Source organism: Cynocephalus volans, chromosome 5, assembly GCF_027409185.1.
Source record: "Cynocephalus volans isolate mCynVol1 chromosome 5, mCynVol1.pri, whole genome shotgun sequence".
Taxonomy (NCBI): domain Eukaryota; kingdom Metazoa; phylum Chordata; class Mammalia; order Dermoptera; family Cynocephalidae; genus Cynocephalus; species Cynocephalus volans.
Genome location: NC_084464.1, coordinates 133,197,615 through 133,215,029, shown reverse-complemented (window position 1 = coordinate 133,215,029; position 17,415 = coordinate 133,197,615). Strand labels below are relative to the sequence as shown.

The 17,415-nt window shown below is 39.8% G+C and overlaps 1 protein-coding gene across 1 annotated transcript in view; it reads right to left on the bottom strand.

The window, feature by feature from the left end:
- Positions 1-465: 465 nt before the first annotated feature.
- Positions 466-17,415, bottom strand: part of LOC134379160 (eukaryotic translation initiation factor 1-like) — a 31,775-nt gene continuing 14,825 nt past the window's right edge. Inside the window, exon 2 of the mRNA XM_063098364.1 lies at positions 466-896. Within this exon, the coding sequence (XP_062954434.1) occupies positions 466-896 (431 nt within the window). The remainder of the gene's footprint in view (positions 897-17,415) is intronic.

Genomic DNA, 17,415 nt, shown 5'->3' with positions numbered 1-17,415 from the left:
TCTTTCTTCTACACCCAAAGGCTCCCTCTAGTGGTAGAGTGCCATTGCTGCCTTACCCCCGCCTCTCCTCTCAGATTCATGCAGGGGTTGTTCAGGTGTGGCATTCTCTTGGGGCAGGGACCTCTACAGAGGGAGAGTCCAGGAGCTTCTTCTGGCCAGACACAGCCATCTGTTACCTTGGGGTTCTGGGCTTGGCTGAAACCTCACACTATTGCTTTGTTTCAGGCTGGACACTGCCAGGTGTCTACTGCTTGACCTCTGTTTAAATGAGGGACTTCAAGACTGGACAACATGGCTCATTTCAGTTTATAGTATGAAGGAGTTACACTAGTCCAAGTAAAAAGCAGACCCCAAATGGTTACATCATACAGTCTGTGAAGTTTTTAAACTTGTGACAAGGGACAGAAGGGAAATTCTACTCATTGCAAGGAAATCCTTGCTTTAGCTTCATTGAGCCACAAGTGCTTAAAGTGCATAAAGCCCATGAACCTTCAGCTGATCATCCTTGGCCAGTCCAGTCTCTTTAAGAAACTGGTGTATGTTCTTGCGCTGGTTACTCTGCAGCTGAATTACTTCTCCATATTCTGGATGCTCAATTACAGTACCATGGCAAACAGATTTCTTCTTAAACTCCTTCACTAGTTTCTTTTTATTATTATCATCAGCAATCCCTTGGACAGTAGTAAGGGTCTTCCTGCCATTTCTCTGTTGAATTCTTATATGGATATAATCCTCAGTGCCAACAGGAAGCAGGTCATCACCCTTCCTTGCATCAGCAAAAGGGCCAAAAGAGTGGAAGTTCTGGATAACAGACAGATGATACAATTCCTTTTCCTCCATGGAAATGGCCAGTGGAAGGCAGTGGCAGGGGAAGGCCGACAGGGTGGGGGACGGAGCTACGGGAAGCACAGGGGCTCGAGAGGGAGGCTGCTGAGTCCTTGGTGGTGGTTCAATGACTGGGGCTCATAAGACTTTTAAATCCCTTCCCACAAATCAATCAGGGTAATATACTTTAGAGTATTTATTATAAAAAGCAAGTACAGAATAGTCATAGAAAGCTTTAGAACAAAAAGTCAAATCTTTGCATGGATTCTAATGTCCTGTGTCTCTATCTACAATTTTGCATTATGTGGTAGCTACAAAATCACCACACAGAAGAAAAACGGTCACTTAAAACAAAACAAAAAGCAGAAATCCAAACACACCAACTAGGCTTCGAGAGTTCTGCTTCTATATGGGTCAAGGACAATTGTTTATTCTTAGTTTCCTTTAAGGTCTCAAATAGCCCCTACCTTGAATCCCCAGGAACTTAACTGCTCCACATTTTCTGCCTGGTGACTACTGCTGCATGTCAGTTTGGCGTGTGCATTCAGGTAAGGACATACACCTGGTGGGAGGCTCTGCACTACTGCAACTCCAGGCTGTTGTACTATCACTTCCTTGAAGGGCTGCCAGTTTCCTTGTGGAAAGATTGAGGCGAGGGATCTTGATCACTCCCTCAATCTTCTTTGGAGTTTGGGTAATATTCTCTTGTAGGGTTTGGGTATGCTGAGAAATTCTTCATCTAAGCCAGTACAAGCCCTGCCTCTCCCAGCCTCTCTTCATCTGGTCGCCACTGATTGCAGCTAGTTTTCAGAAGGCTTTGACTCCCCCCACAACCCCATCCCACTTTACACCTTCCAGGTCTACTACTCTGACTCTATGATTGATTTTTTTTTAGGGACACTAAAGGCCTCCTCTTCTTTTACTTTATTACTAATTCTTACACCTGACTGTGAGCAGACCTAATTTCTTCTCTGCTCAACATCTGCTATTGAATGTACTCCCCACATCTTCCATAGAATGTGTTTATATTCTCACCTTTTAAGGGAGAGTAGTGAGGAGGGAACTAGATTCCTCCTTCTTAGCTTAGGAGCTATATCCTGAAGTCAAGAATCTAAAGTAAACGGAAAAGGGAGGGAAAACAAATAAGCAAGTTCATCTTGTAACACATATAGCTTTGGAGAAACCAGGAATTTTCTGTTCTTTTCTTTCTTTATTCTTTTTTTTTTTTTTTTTGGACTGGTAAGGGGATCACAACCCTCAGCACAGTGTGGCTTGCACCATGCTCAGCCAGTGAGTGCACCGGCCATCCCTATATAGGATCCTATATAGGATCCAAACCGCGGCCTCGGCGCTACTAGCGTTGCACCCTCTCGAGTGAGCCACAGGCCGGCCCCTTTCTTCTTGTATGTCTCTAGTCCAGCAAGGTTGAATTTCCTAAAAAATAATTATACTTTAAAGTTTAAGAGTTTTGTTTACACTTTTACCAATAAAAATTTTATATTCAATCACTTTTTATCTTTTAGTTTTTCACCTATAAGGACAAAATTATTTCACAGAACCTGTCCTCTGAACACCAAAGAAAAAAAATCACCTAGCTTGAACAAATCACAGAATTCCAGGTTGGTATCTCTCTTTGCTGCCTTGTCTATGGGTAATAGCTCACTTGTTTTAAAATAGTTACCCATAGTAGAAAGTTTACAAAGCTTGATGACTCTAAGTGGGTTGTTGATTGGCAGGATGCCACCCCCACACACAGCACTGTAGAATTAGATCAAGTCCTAGGAGACATTTTGTCAGAAGTGTGGTCTTAACACAAGGCAGGAACAGACGCAGCATATCATCATGCAACTCTCCTTAGTCTCCTGCCCCTGACAGGGCACGTGGAAGCCAGTGTCACAGTACTGGCACTAGCAGTATATTTTATGCCACTGACCTTTTATTTTTTATTTATTTTTATTTTTGTATTTAATTGAAGCATATCGATTGTACATTTTTATGGGGTACAGAGTTATATTTCAATACATATATGCAATGTATAGTGACCAAATCAGTGATGTACTTAGCAAGTTCATCATTGCAAAAATTTATCATTTCTCTGTGATGAGAACATTTAAGCTTCTCTCTTTTAACCATTTGACAACACACAATGAATTACTGTTAATCATAGATGCCTAGTACGACTGCACACCAATAGAACTTACTTTTCCTGTCTGGCTGTAATTTTGTGTCCATTAACCAACCTCTCACTATTTCCCCTCCCCCCTCCTCTTTCCCAGCTCTAGTAGCCCAGTTCTACTCTCTACTTCTGTAAGTCCAACTTATTATTATTATTGCCATTATTTTCTTTAGCTCCTCCATATGTGTCACTGCCCTTTTATATTTGAGACTCACATCACCATTTTGGAAGAATTTACATAAAAAGTACCTATTCTGTGATCACTTAGGCTGCTGTTTTGGGGTTATTCTTTATGGGGAGACAAGAGAAGTTGGGAGGCTGATAGAATCATCTGGCAATTGTTGGTGGCTTGAACCAGGATGGTTATAGTAGAAATGATGAGAAGTGGTCTGATTCTAGATATATTTTTAATAAAGAGCCAAGATAATTTACTGATAGATTAGATATGTTGTTGACTGTAAGGTCAAGAATTACTTCAAAGTTTTGGAAAGAGGATTTTCAAGGATAGTGTTTTCATCATCTAGATGTATGGGGAGGAGGAGCTAGGCACATATTACAAGGGGGGTCAGAGTCTTCAGTTTGGACATGTTGACACGTCAGCAATATCCTCTAGACAGCAGGAAATATTAGCTCAGAGTGCAGGGGGGAGAGCAAGGCTGAAGGTATTCACTTAAGACTCATCAGCATATAGATTAATTTAAAGCCATGAGCCAGTAAGAACCCACCTAGGAGTAGTTATAAATAGAGAAGAGAAGCAAGGACTGAGCCTTAGGGCCAGTGAGATGAAAAAGAACCAGTAAGATGGTAAAGACCAGCCTGGGGGTCGGGGGAGAGCAGAACCAAAGAGGGTGGAGATCTGGAGCCAAGCGAAGAAATTGTTTCAAGAAGGGGCTGACAATCCGAGAAGATGAGTCCTGAGAATTTGCTGCTGAGATTAGGAATGCAGAAAAACTTGGTGAAGAACTGTTTTTATGCAGTGTTGATGACACAAGTCTCATTAGAGTGGATTCAGAAGGATGGGGAGACAGGAGTAGGAGACAGGGAGTTTAAATTACTCTTTCAAAGAGGGTGTTTTTTTTTTTTTCTGGTAAAACGGAGAAATAGGTGACCATTGGAAGGAAAGGTGTGTTAAAATAATTATTCTAATTTGGCAAACATTACTATGTATTTGATTACTGAATGTTTTTAGAAAGGAACCACTGCAGATGCGAGGGAGAGAGGAAGACATGAAGAGATGGGTACGGGCTCAAGTGCAGAGGAGCCCTGTGATGGCAGAGAGTCAATTCATTTGTAGTAACTTACAGTAATAAGAGGGTGGGCCGAATATGTGAACAGATGTAGGCTGGTGGGGGCATGTGGAGGTGGGAGTGTGAGCCTTCTCTGATTGCATCGCAGTGAAACAGAATGCAAAGTCATTTCCTGGGAGTGAGCATGAGAGAAGGTATCTGAGATTCAAGCTGGGAGGAGGTGTAAAATTTTCATCCCAGAGCGGGGAATGAAAGTAACAGGGAAATGCAACAGGATTCTTGAGCAGTTTTAATGGTCCATACTTGTCATGAATTTAAAACGAGACCGGTGTGTGTTTTCTCCACCGCATTCAGTTGCACGTGTGTAGGGGTGGAGTGAGAGGAAAACTGGATGCAACCAGGGTTCAGGTTTAGCCAGGAAAGTGTGTTACTGGGAGAGAGTTTAAAATAGTGCCAGAAAATATTGGAATCTACACTGAATAAACAGGTGGCGTGAGTAAATGGGCAGTGAAAAGGTGGTAAGAAAAAAAAAATGAGTGTTTCATAGGGATTGAAAAATTGTTGCAAAAGGAACACTAGTGGCAATGGGCTGGGAAGACAGGATGTGTGGAACTAATCATTTCGAAGGGCCTTGTTATTGATAATGATGTCCTGGGATATCACCATGGAAGTGTGAGATAAGATGGAGGGAATTACACACTTGTTGGAAGACAGGGATCGATGAACTGAATGTTTGTTACCAGAAGGATCATTTAGTTGGACAATAAAATTACTCAGACTTTTGGCAGAAGTAGCATGGAGAGAGTGACAGTAAGCCAGAAGCTAATATCTTCATGAAATACAGAGAGATGACCTGGAAGTCTGTAGATGTCTGCAGCGGGAGGAAGTGTAGATTGAACAGTGAGCTTTGCAGCTTGCAAGGGGTTGGATTTAGGAGGAAGGAGAGACAGTGATCTTTAATGGCAATGAGTGCAAGAGGACGCTTACCCTTTCTTCAGGTCATATAGGATGAAGGGGTACAGAGATGTAGGAGAGAAAACAGCCACCATAGACAAGGCTGCAGGGAAGGACATATCCTGATGGGAGACAATTTTAGTTAGAACAAAGAGAGGGGCACATTTAGAAAAGAATTTGCAGAAGTAGAATGATGACCATGAGTTTCAGAGGGCACATTTGGAAGAGTTGGGGAGTAAGAGGAGATTGGGAGGTGATGGAGTTTGGATGTGTTGTCCCCTCCAAAACTCATGTGGAAATTTGATCCCCAATGTGGCAGTGTTGGAAACTGATTGAGTCATGGGGGTGGATCCCTCGTGAATGGATTAATGCTCTCCCTAGGGGAGGGGGGATTAATGAGTGAGTCCTCGCTCTATCAGTTCCCAAGAAAGCTTGTTATATATAGGACCCTGGCACCTCCTCTCTCTCTCTCTCTTGCTTCCTCTCGGCATGTGATCTGCTTGTACCCACTGGCTGCCTGCCACTTTCTGCCATGAGTAGAAGCAGCCTGAGGCCCACGCCAGATGCAACTGTCCCAGAATCGTAAGCCAAATAAACCTCTGTTCTTTATAAACTACCCAGTCCCAGGTAATTCTGTTGTAGCAACACAAACTGACTAATACAGGAGGCAAATTTAGATTAGGAGATGCATACAGTCTGGGGATGAGAATCTGAGCAGTTAGGGATGGGGGGTTGATGGAACCAGGGACAGAGGGCATGATGGGATCACTGCTGATGGCCTTCTTTTGAAAAGTTGGGACCCTCTACCAGTGAGCGCCTACCCTGCTAGGCAGATCTACTTTAAGCTATAACTCCTACCAATATATTTTTAATTCATATGTCATTTTCAGATATTAGATGACTAGATCATTTGCACAGAACTGTTTGCTTAGCTAGGTAATCAAATTAAGATTTATTAACTTTCCATATTACTGTTGTATATTCAATCTGCATAATTTGTACAGATAATAATCATTTTTAGTTAGTGAATTCTTAAAGCTGAATGAAAAGAAACAAAAATACCATTTGCCCAAATCCTTAGATAAGCTTTCAACTCAATGTCATCGTAAGGTACTTATTTAAACAAGTAAATCTATTTAAGAACAAATTATAACACTTTTAAAAATACTCATACAAACAATGGTGTTTAGTATTCTTTAAGCTGGGCAAGCAGATTATTTCTATCAAAGTGGCCGATGGGGTGTTTCATGGTTCCTTTAATATGTCAACAGTATAAGTGAAAGAAAGAAGGAAAAGGGGGGAAATAGTCGGGGGGGAGGAAGCCTAAGAAGATTTCTAACTTAACTGATGGAATTCATGCACACTCAAATTTCATAGTAAGAAAAAGTCCATCATTCTTACAGTGAAATTTTAAATATAATTCAAATACTGCTTAGTTCAAATAACCTAACAGTTTTAGTTTGTGTTCTGTGATGGAATGAGCCTACATGTCTATTTAAATAAATCTTACACAGACAGTCCACAGTTGCTGACAGAAGTCACAAAAATGATACTAGGTGTATTAGTAGCCTAGGATTGCCACAAGAAATTACCACAAAATTGGTGGTAAAACAACAGAAATTTATTCTCTCACAGTCCTGGAATACAGGAGTCCAAAATGAAGGTGTCGGGATCCTAAGATGGCGGTGGCTGCAGCGGTTGGCGCGGAGTAGCTGAGGTGGAAAAGGCAGCCACTGGGCTTCAGGCAGCCGGGAAACTTGTGGACCTTCCTCTTGCCATCTCGTAAGGGAGAACCACTGCTGGTGGCCGGTCGTGGGGGCTGACTGCCACTTTTCCCTTGGCAGGAGAGGCTGCCTTATTTACAGGCAACAGCTTTGAAGTGTGGAGCAGGAAAAGAACTGTTTCTTAGCTGCAAAAGCGAGTCTCTAAACAGGGAACACAGTACCGGGGCTGCTGTTGACGCTGCCAGGATCCCGAGGCCAGGGCCTCGCTGAAGGCGGCCAGCTGCCCTATTCAGGATTCGAGGTTTCAGGCCGGCACAAAAGAAGATTCCTGGGAGCACCCGAGCCGTGCCGTGGAACTGAGTGAGTGGACAGACTGAGCAGCCCGAGGTGGCAGTGGCCGAAAAAGGGACGGTGATGACTTCCTGTTACTGGGAGGCAGATACCATCTCTGCGGCCACCAGTTCAGAAAAACGCCTAACCGATTTCTGGTTAGGAATACTGTGGTCGGAGAGTTCCCGAGTTCGCTTGAACCTGCCGGAGAGCTGACTGCGGGCGGGCACCGGACTCAGTCGGTGCGGGAGGGATTCAAAGGTGAACTGTGTGCAGCAGGCTCCTCCCCCAAGGAGCTCATGCTCTGGTGTGGGAGATAAGACAAGTACACAAATAATCGCGATTCCAGGAGGAAGATGATAAGTCCTGAGAAAGATCTACACAGTTCTACAAAGGCACCCAGAGCGACCGGTTGTCTGCACCTAGCAGAAACCTGGTAGACTTCCTGGGTGAGGCGGTGCCGAGCAGGGTCTTGAAGGCCCAGCTGATAGACAAGGGTTGCAGAAGACACGTCCCAGCCCAGCCCAGTGCGCACAGAGCAGGGAGACATCTGGCTAGGGAGGCAAAGATTCGACAGAAACCACACACCCTGTGGGGTCGCCACTGCGTGATCCAACAGCCTGGGCCAGAGAGCACGGAACAGGGAGAAGTCCTGCACGGGAAGTGGAAGCTCAGCAGAAACCACACACCATGCGGTACCGCCCCATGATCCAGCAGCCCAGCAGAGTCCAAGCTGACCAGAGAGGTGGCTCCCCGGAGAGGCCCAAGACCTGAGGCAACCACACACACAAGGCACTAGAGGCCAACTGAGCAGTCACGGAGGTAGCCATACCAAATTGGCAACCACAGCAACACCTTAGTCAATAGTGTCAAACCGGTGGACTGTGAAACCCCCTGCCACAATGAATAAACATCAAAAAAAAGATACCAGAAATACAAAAAATCAAGAAAGTACACCACCAAAAGTTAATAAATCTCAAACTCTAGATCCTATAGAACAGGAAGCCCTTGAAATGACTGACAAGGAATTTCGAGTGATAATTCTAAGGAAACTGAATGAGATACAAGAAAACTCAGCTAGACATCATGATGAAACGAGGAAAACTATACAGGACCTGAAAGAGGAAATGTACAAGGAAATCAATGTCCTGAAAAAAAATGTAGCAGAACATGTGGAACTGAAGAAGTTACTCAGCAAAATAAAAAAACACAACGGAGAGTTTAACCAGCAGGCTTGTCAAAGTTGAAGAGAGAACCTCTGAACTTAAAGATGGGCTGTTTGAAATAACACAAGCAGACAAAAAAAAAAAAAAAAGAAAGAAAAAAGAATCAAAGACATTGAAGAAAATCTAAGAGAGATATCAGACAACCTTAAGCACTCAAATATCTGAGTCACGGGTATCCCAGAAGGGGAGGAAAACGGAGATTGCATTGAAAACATATTCAACAAAATAGTGGCAGAAAACTTCCCAGGTATAGGAAAAATCACAGATCTTCAGATCCAAGAAGTTCAACGATCTCCAAACGTATTCAACCCAAAAAGGCCCTATCCAAGACATGTTATACTCAAACTGACAAAACTCAAAGACAATCTTAACAGCTGCAAGAGAGAAGCGTCAAATCACATATAAAGGAGCTGCAATCAGGCTAACATCAGACTTTTCATCACAAACACTAAAAGCTAGAAAGGAATCAGATGATATATTCAAAACACTAAAAGACAAAGACTTCCAGAAAAGAATACTCTACCCTGCAAGGCTATCCTTCCGAAATGAAGGGCAAATTGTATATTTCTCACACAAACAAAAACTGCAGGAGTTCACTACCACACGACCACCCTTACAAGAAATCCTCAAGGGAGTACAGGGTTTGGTTCCTGAAAAATTACTACCACTGCCATAAAAACCCAAGTAAAAACAAAACCCACTAGTGTACTAAAAATAGCATTCCTGAAGAGAAAACAAACAAACAAAAACGCTATCTACAACCTAAGGAACCAACAAACACAGAAACCAAACAGTAAATCAGAAAGCAAGGAACAAAAGACACCTAAGACAACCAAACAACCAAGAAAATGCTAGGAATAAATCAACACCTTTCAATAACAACTCTTAATGTAAAAGGCTTAAATTCCCCAATCAAAAGACATGGACTGGCTGACTGGATTAAAAAGGAGGACCCAACTATATGCTGCCTACAAGAGACCCACCTCACCCATAAAGATTCACATAGACTAAGAGTGAAAGGATGGAAAAAGATTTACCATGCAAACAGAAAAGAAAAACGAGCTGGAGTAGCTATTCTTATATCTGACAAAGTAGATATTAAACTAAAAACCATAAAAAGAGACAATGAGGGACAATACTTAATGATAAAAGGACTGATCCATCAAGAAGACATAACAATCATAAATATGTACGCACCCAATGTTGGAGCAGCCAGATTTATAAAACAAACTCTATTAGACCTAAAGAAGGAAATAGACACTAATACCATAATAGCAGGGGACCTGAACACCCCACTGTCAATATTGGACAGATCATCTGGGCAAAGAATCAGCAGAGAAACACAATATCTAAACAAGACTCTAGACCAATTGGAATTGGCAGATATCTACAGAACATTCCACCCAACAACCTCAGAATATTCATTCTTCTCATCAGCACATGGATCATTCTCCTGGATAGATCACATATTAGGTCACAAATCAAGTCTCAACAAATTCAAAAAAATTGGAATTATCCCATGTATTTGCTCAGACCACAATGGATTAAAACTAGAAATCAATAACAAATGAAACTCTGGAAAGTATACAAACACATGGAAATTAAACAGCATTCTACTTAATGACATATGGGTCCAAGAAGAAATCAAGCAGGAAATCAAAAAATTTATTGAAACTAATGAAAACAATGATACATCATACCAAAACCTGTGGGATACTGCAAAAGCAGTATTAAGGGGGAAATGTATTGCATTAAATGCTCACCTCAGAAGAATGGAATGATGGCAAGTGAACAACCTAACACTTCACCTTAGAGAACTAGAAAAACAAGAACAATCCAAACCTAAAGTTAGCAGACGGAAAGAAATCATTAAGATCAGAGCAGAACTTAATGAAATTGAAACCCAAAAAACAATACAAAAGATCAATGAATCAAAAAGTTGGTTTTTTGAAAAGATAAATAAAATTGACAAACCATTAGCATGGCTAACAAAAAAAAGAAGAGAGAAGACTCAAATAACAAAAATTAGAAATGAAAAAGGCGATATTACAACTGATTCATCTGAAATACAAGGAATCATTCGAGACTACTATAAACAACTATATGCCAACAAATTTGAAAATCTGGAGGAAATGGATAAATTTCTGGATACACAAAGCTCCCAAAACTGAACCATGAAGACATAGAAAAATTGAACAGACCAATAACAATAAAGGAGATTGAAGCTGTTATCAGAAGGCTCCCAACAAAGAAAAGCCCAGGACCAGATGGATTCACAGCAGAATTTTACCAAACATTCAAAGAGGAATTGACACTGATTCTTTACAAACTACTCCATAAGATTGAAACAGACGCAAATCTCCCAAACTCATTCTATGAAGCAAACATCATCCTGATACCAAAACCAGGTAAAGATATAACCAAAAAAGAAAACTACAGGCCAATATCCTTGATGAATATAGATGCAAAAATCCTCACTAAAATACTAGCAAACAGAATACAGCAACACATACGAAAAATTATTCACCACGATCAAGTGGGATTCATCCCAGGGATGCAAGGTTGGTTCAACATACACAAATCAATAAATGTGATACACCGTATTGATGAAGTCAAACACAAGGACCATATGATCATCTCTATAGATGCTGAAAAAGCATTTGGTAAAATTCACCACTCATTCATGACAAAGATCCTCTGTAAGTTAGATATAGAGGGAAAGTATCTCAACATAATTAAAGCCATATATGACGAACCCACTGCCAATATCATCCTGAATGGGGAAAAGCTGAAAGCTTTTCCTTTAAGAACAGGAACTAGACAAGGATGCCCACTCTCACCACTCCTATTCAAAATAGTGTTGGAAGTACTAGCCTGAGCAATCAGAGAAGAGAAGGAAATAAAAGGCATCCAGATTGGACAAGATGAAGTCAAACTGTCCCTGTTTGCAGATGACATGATCCTATATATCAAACAGCCTAAAACCTCTACAAAAAAACTCTTGGAGGTGATAAATGATTTCAACACAGTAGCAGGATACAAAATCAACACACAAAAATCAGTAGCATTTCTGTTCTCCAATAGTGAACATGCAGAACGAGAAATCAAGAAAGTCTGCCCATTTACAATAGCCACTAAAAAAATAAAATACTTAGGAATTGAGTTAACCAAGGAGGTGAAAAATCTCTATCATGAGAACTACAAACCACTGCTGAGAGAAATTAGAGAGGATACAAGAAGATGGAAAGATATCCCATGCTCTTGGATTGGAAGAATCAACATAGTGAAAATGTCCATACTACCCAAAGTGATATACAAATTCAATGCAATTCCCATCAAAATTCCAAAGACATTTTTCTCAGAAATGGAAAGAACTATCCAGACATTTATATGGAATAATAAAAGACCATGCATAGCCAAAGCAATGCTGAGCAAAAAATATAAAGCTGGAGGCATATCACTACCTGACTTTAAGCTGTACTACAAAGCTATAATAACCAAAACAGTATGGTACTGGCATAAAAACAGACACACTGATCAATGGAATAGAATAGAGCATCCAGAAATCAACCCACACACTTACTGCCATCTGATCTTTGACAAAGGCACCATGCCTATTCACTGGGGAAGGGACTGCCTCTTCAGCAAATGGTGCTGGGAGAACTGGATATCCATATGCAGGAGAATGAAACTAGACCTATACCTCTCACCATATACTAAAATCAAGTCAAAATGGATTAAGGATTTAAATATACACCCTGAAACAATAAAACTTCTTAAAGAAAACATAGGAGAAACACTTCAGGAAATAGTACTGGACACAGACTTCATGAATACGACCCCAAAAGCATGGGCAACCAAAGGAAAAATAAGCAAATAGGATTATATCAAACTAAAAAGCTTCTGCACAGCAAAAGAAACAATTAACAGAGTTAAAAGACAACCAACAGAGTGGGAGAAAATATTTGCAAAATATACATCTGACAAAGGATTAATATCCAGAATATATAAGGAACTCAAACAACTTTACAAGAAGAAAACAAGCAACCCAATTAAAAAATGGGCAAAAGAGCTAAGTAGGCATTTCTCTAAGGAAGATATACAAATGGCCAACAGACATATGAAAAAATGCTCAACATCACTCAGCATCCGGGAAATGCAAATCAAAACTACACTGAGATACCATCTCACCCCAGTTAGGATGGCTAAAATCCAAAAGACTCTGAACAGTAAATGCTGGCAAGGTTGCGGAGAAAAAGGAACTCTCATACATTGTTGGTGGGACTGCAAAATGGTGCAGCCTCTATGGAAAATGGTATGGAGGTTCCTCAAACAATTGCAGATAGATCTACCATATGACCCAGCTATTCCACTGTTGGGAATATACCCAGAGGAATGGAAATCATAAAGTCGAAGGTATACCTGTTCCCCAATGTTCATTGCAGCACTCTTTACAATAGCCAAGAGTTGGAACTAGCCCAAATGTCCATCATCGGATGAGTGGATATGGAAAATGTGGTATATCTACACAATGGAATACTACTCAGCTATAAAAACGAATGAAATACTGCCATTTGCAACAACATGGATGGACCTCGAGAGAATTATATTAAGTGAAACAGGTCAGGCACAGAAAGAGAAATACCACATGTTCTCACTTATTGGTGGGAGCTAAAAATAAATAAATAAATTCACACACACACACACACACACACACACACACACACACACACACACCAAAAAAAAAAAAAAAACGGGGGCGGGAGAAGATATAACAACTACAATTTCTTGAAGTTGATACGAAAAGCAAACTGAAAGGACATTGTTGGGTGGGAGGGAGGAGAGAGAGGAGGGAGGGTGGTTTCGGTGATGGGCCACAATAATCAACCTCATTGTATATTTACAAAATATATTTAAAAAAAAAAAAAAGAAGAATTTCTAGAACAATATTGATAATAGTGGTAAGAGTCATCCTTGCCTTACGTTTACCTTAAATTACTATTCAGGCTTTAATACTGATTCCACATTTTTCTTGGGACAAGTTCATGACTCAAATAATTCTACATTTTTCACTCAGTACTAAAGCACTTACAGCCTTTCTTTCTTTGTAGGCTTTGTTTTTAATATTCATAATAAGATATAACCAAACGTCTCAGCAAAACAGAAAGAAAGGCTTGCGTTGTCTTTCTATATTTTCAGATTTACTTAGCTTCCACTTCTTCATGCTGAGATATTTTTGTTTTTCAGTCATCTAGAGTCCATTTCCTCTTGAAATCCAATTAGCTTTGAGAATTTTCTCATTCCAACTAGTTGTAGTCTCTTGGAACTACATGAAAGAGACAGACTAGCCCCTGCTTCTTCAACTAAACAGACGAGGGGATAACTCAAGCAAAAATTTTTAGGTTTTTCTCTAGAATTTGAATCCTTAGCAATGGGGAAAAGACAGTGTGATCTTTAGCAGAATCATTAGCACAAAACAATGAAAACACGTGGGTTTCCATGCCATGCATGTGGAAGATCATGACCAGACTGCTGTTGGTACTGTCAGCGTTCTTGCTTCCTGGAACTTCCTGCCTGCCTGTCCATTTCTCAACTGAGTTATTCAGCATCTTATGAATTTCATGAGCCCCAGATAGCCTTCTGCTGAGTTCCCTCTGAAAACAGTTTTTGCTTGCATCCACAGGAAGGACTTAACTTGATAGACAAGATTATGGTAAACAGCGGGAAAGCAATTCCAACAACATGACACTCCTTCTCTGAGGCAAAACAGTTTCCAATCAGAACAGCCTCGTTTTCCACTCTACTGTGAAAGAGAAATATTCATATAAATGTTCACTCAGGATCAGATAAAAAATGTATTAGCAAGGAACTTTGTTGGAACTGATTCATTAATGATAGTAATAATGCCATCTTAAGAGTGAACTGGAAGTTCCATCCTGATTTTAAACTTGGTTCTTGAAGTCAATAATCCAATCTTTGGAGAGTTGCAGATATTTACTAAAAAAGTAGGGCAAACCAGATGAACTCCAATCCATTGTGGATTCTGGTGAGCCACAGTTTCTGTTTAGTTGTACATTGTCATCAAGAGCTTGAACATTAAATGTGCAAAAATACATAAAGAATGATTTATATTTTTAAATTTAGCAGACAATAAAATGTACCAATAAAATAGCTATCCAGTAGTTGAGATATCCACTCAAAGAATCTAGATGATGTGAGAATCATATTGAGATTTTCTTTTTTGCTTGTTTATTTTATTTTTGTCTTGCTTCTTCTTAAAAAAGATGAGATACATATGCATTTTTCAAAGTGTTTCAACATAGCTCATTGAGTATATGGTCAGCTGTAAAAAATATTCAGAGAAAGTGAATTTGACTTTGACAGGTCCTCACCTTCTTTTCCACACCCCTCCTCCTCATAAAACCCCTTTCCTAAGCCTCTAAGCTCCAGTGAATTTATGCTGCTCTAACATTCCAGCTAGATCGTTCCATCAAGGCTGGTTCTGTTCTTAGTCACATCAACCCCAGATTCATTTCTGTCTTTGATTTTTTATAGGAGGAAAACATCATTGACACACAGATTAAAAAGGTCTTCTTAATTTAGAATTACATTTAATTCCTTAAAATGAAGCAGCTTACAGTGAATCTTTTATCTACTTTCCTGAAATTCTGATGTTAAATGTGTATATGAAAACCTGCTAAAACCAGCTTTAAATAAATGGTTCAGAAACATCAGTTTAAACCTATGTAAAAGTCAATGATACATTATTTCTAGTTCAGAATTAAGTGTAATTTACTGAAATAAAGCAGCTTAAAGTGCATCTTTTTAAAAAAAGAGTTCTTAACTTATTAACAAATTAAAGTGACACAGGAGCTTAATGTTAATCCACTCACACTGATTTATTGATGGCAAGCATCCTCTTAATAAAGTACAAGTTAGATAAGCAATAATTGATATGATAAACTCTAAAATTTGTTTGTTGGTCAATGTTTTCAAAATGTGATGTGGTAAAGTAGTGTCTCTCAACTCTGGCTGTTCCTGGGGAGCTTTTAAACAATGTGGATATGCAGGCTTTATGTCAAGAACATGATCTATGGTGAGGAAGGCAAGCTTGGGAGCCAGATGCCATGGGTTTAAATTCTGGCTCCAATATGTACCAGCTGTTATTTGGACAATGTTACTTAAAACTCTAAAACTTAGTTAACTACCTACAAAACAAGGACAACGATATTACATAACTCAGTAGATTATTATTAGATAAGAGATACTACCTAGCATGGACCCTTGCACTCAGTGAATATACATTCAGTGAAAAACACTGAGTGAATATACATTATTCGTATTATTCCACGTGATTTTATTGGTGGTGCTAAGGTACTGCACACAGAGAAGTTGACATAGGCTGATATCACATATTGGCTTAAAAAAAAAGCTAGTGCAGAATTGCAGCATCCTCTTTTTTAGCAAATTTCCCAATTACAGTTATGCAAAAGGATAGCAGAAAAAGACTTATTCCAAGGTCTATGCAGAAAAAAGTAATCTGATGATACAGTAATCTGTTAGCCTGTGATGTGTTATTTGAGAGACTAGGGATTTTTATTTCTCTAAAAAATAATTTATATAATATGTATGCATACACAATAAAATAATTTATATAAATAATTATATTTATACTTATATAATATATACATATTACAATTATAAATTATATATTATAAAAATAATTTAATATCTATCTTCAAACATCTATCTATTATCTACCTGTTTAATGAAATGGAATGAAAACTTTGTGTAACCCCTGAAGGCATTAGTACAGAGCAATGTCTGAAGCACCCTGACATGAGGGACTACTCAGGCTTTAGAACCAGACAGGCCTTGGTTCCAATCCCAGCTCTCTTTGTAGTTCTTGTGCTTTCTATTCTTTGTGCCTTTGCAATTGCTGACCCACGTGACTGAAATGCCTCCTGACCACTCTCCCAATGTAACTGGTTGACATTTACTCATTTAAAAAGACTTATTTTGAAGATTATCTCTCCAGGAAGCCATTTATAATCCCCATAGGCCAGGTAGGTGTCTTTTTCTGAATTCGCAAAATATCTCCTTCACTTCCCAGTCAGAGCACTTACTGATTATGTTGAAAGGCCCTCTGCCCCCACTGGGCTGTGAATTGCAGAAGTTAGGCACTGTGGTTTAATTCACCTTTGTACTCCTGCACTCAGCACCACACCTGGCACTGAGAAGTTATTCTATGCATGTTTTTTTAGGTGAATAAATGAATAAAGAGTAATAAGGTGTCCAAGAGGATACAGCTAACAAAAGTTAGAGACAGGATGTGAGCCCAGGTCTGTCAGGCTATAAACTCTAACCTCTTCCCTATTTCAGAAGTGAGGACAACTCTGGGGAAACTATGGGGATTCATAGTTTTATCCCCAGCCAAGTCTAAACATACATGCCTATATAGGTTTAATTTTGGCAGTAAATGTGGATTGTTTACTAATAAAAAAAGATTTTAAAAACTAAGTTCTAAAACCACTAACTAGATTTGGCTTATGGCCTTTTAACTAGGCCTATGTTAGAAGCCCTAACTGCACTGAATAATTTGAGGTGATTCGATTGAGACTCAGAAATTTGCATTTTCAACCAATAACACAGGGTCTTTGGAATGAGTACATTTCTTCTAAGCACCATTGACTTTGATCTTTAAGTAAAAGGAAATCTACATTTTTCAATTTATACAGGAGGGTGAAATTTTAGGGGAGTAATGAATACTACAGCTTATCTAAAACTGAGCTCCAAAGCCCTACTTGTGAGCTCCTAGGTCAGGCCCCATTCATTTCCAGCTCCCACCACAGAGCCTGGCCCAGGGCAGCCACTCCATGAACATTTGCTCAAGGAAGGGAGAGAGGAAAGATTACTGATTAGAAAGGTAACAT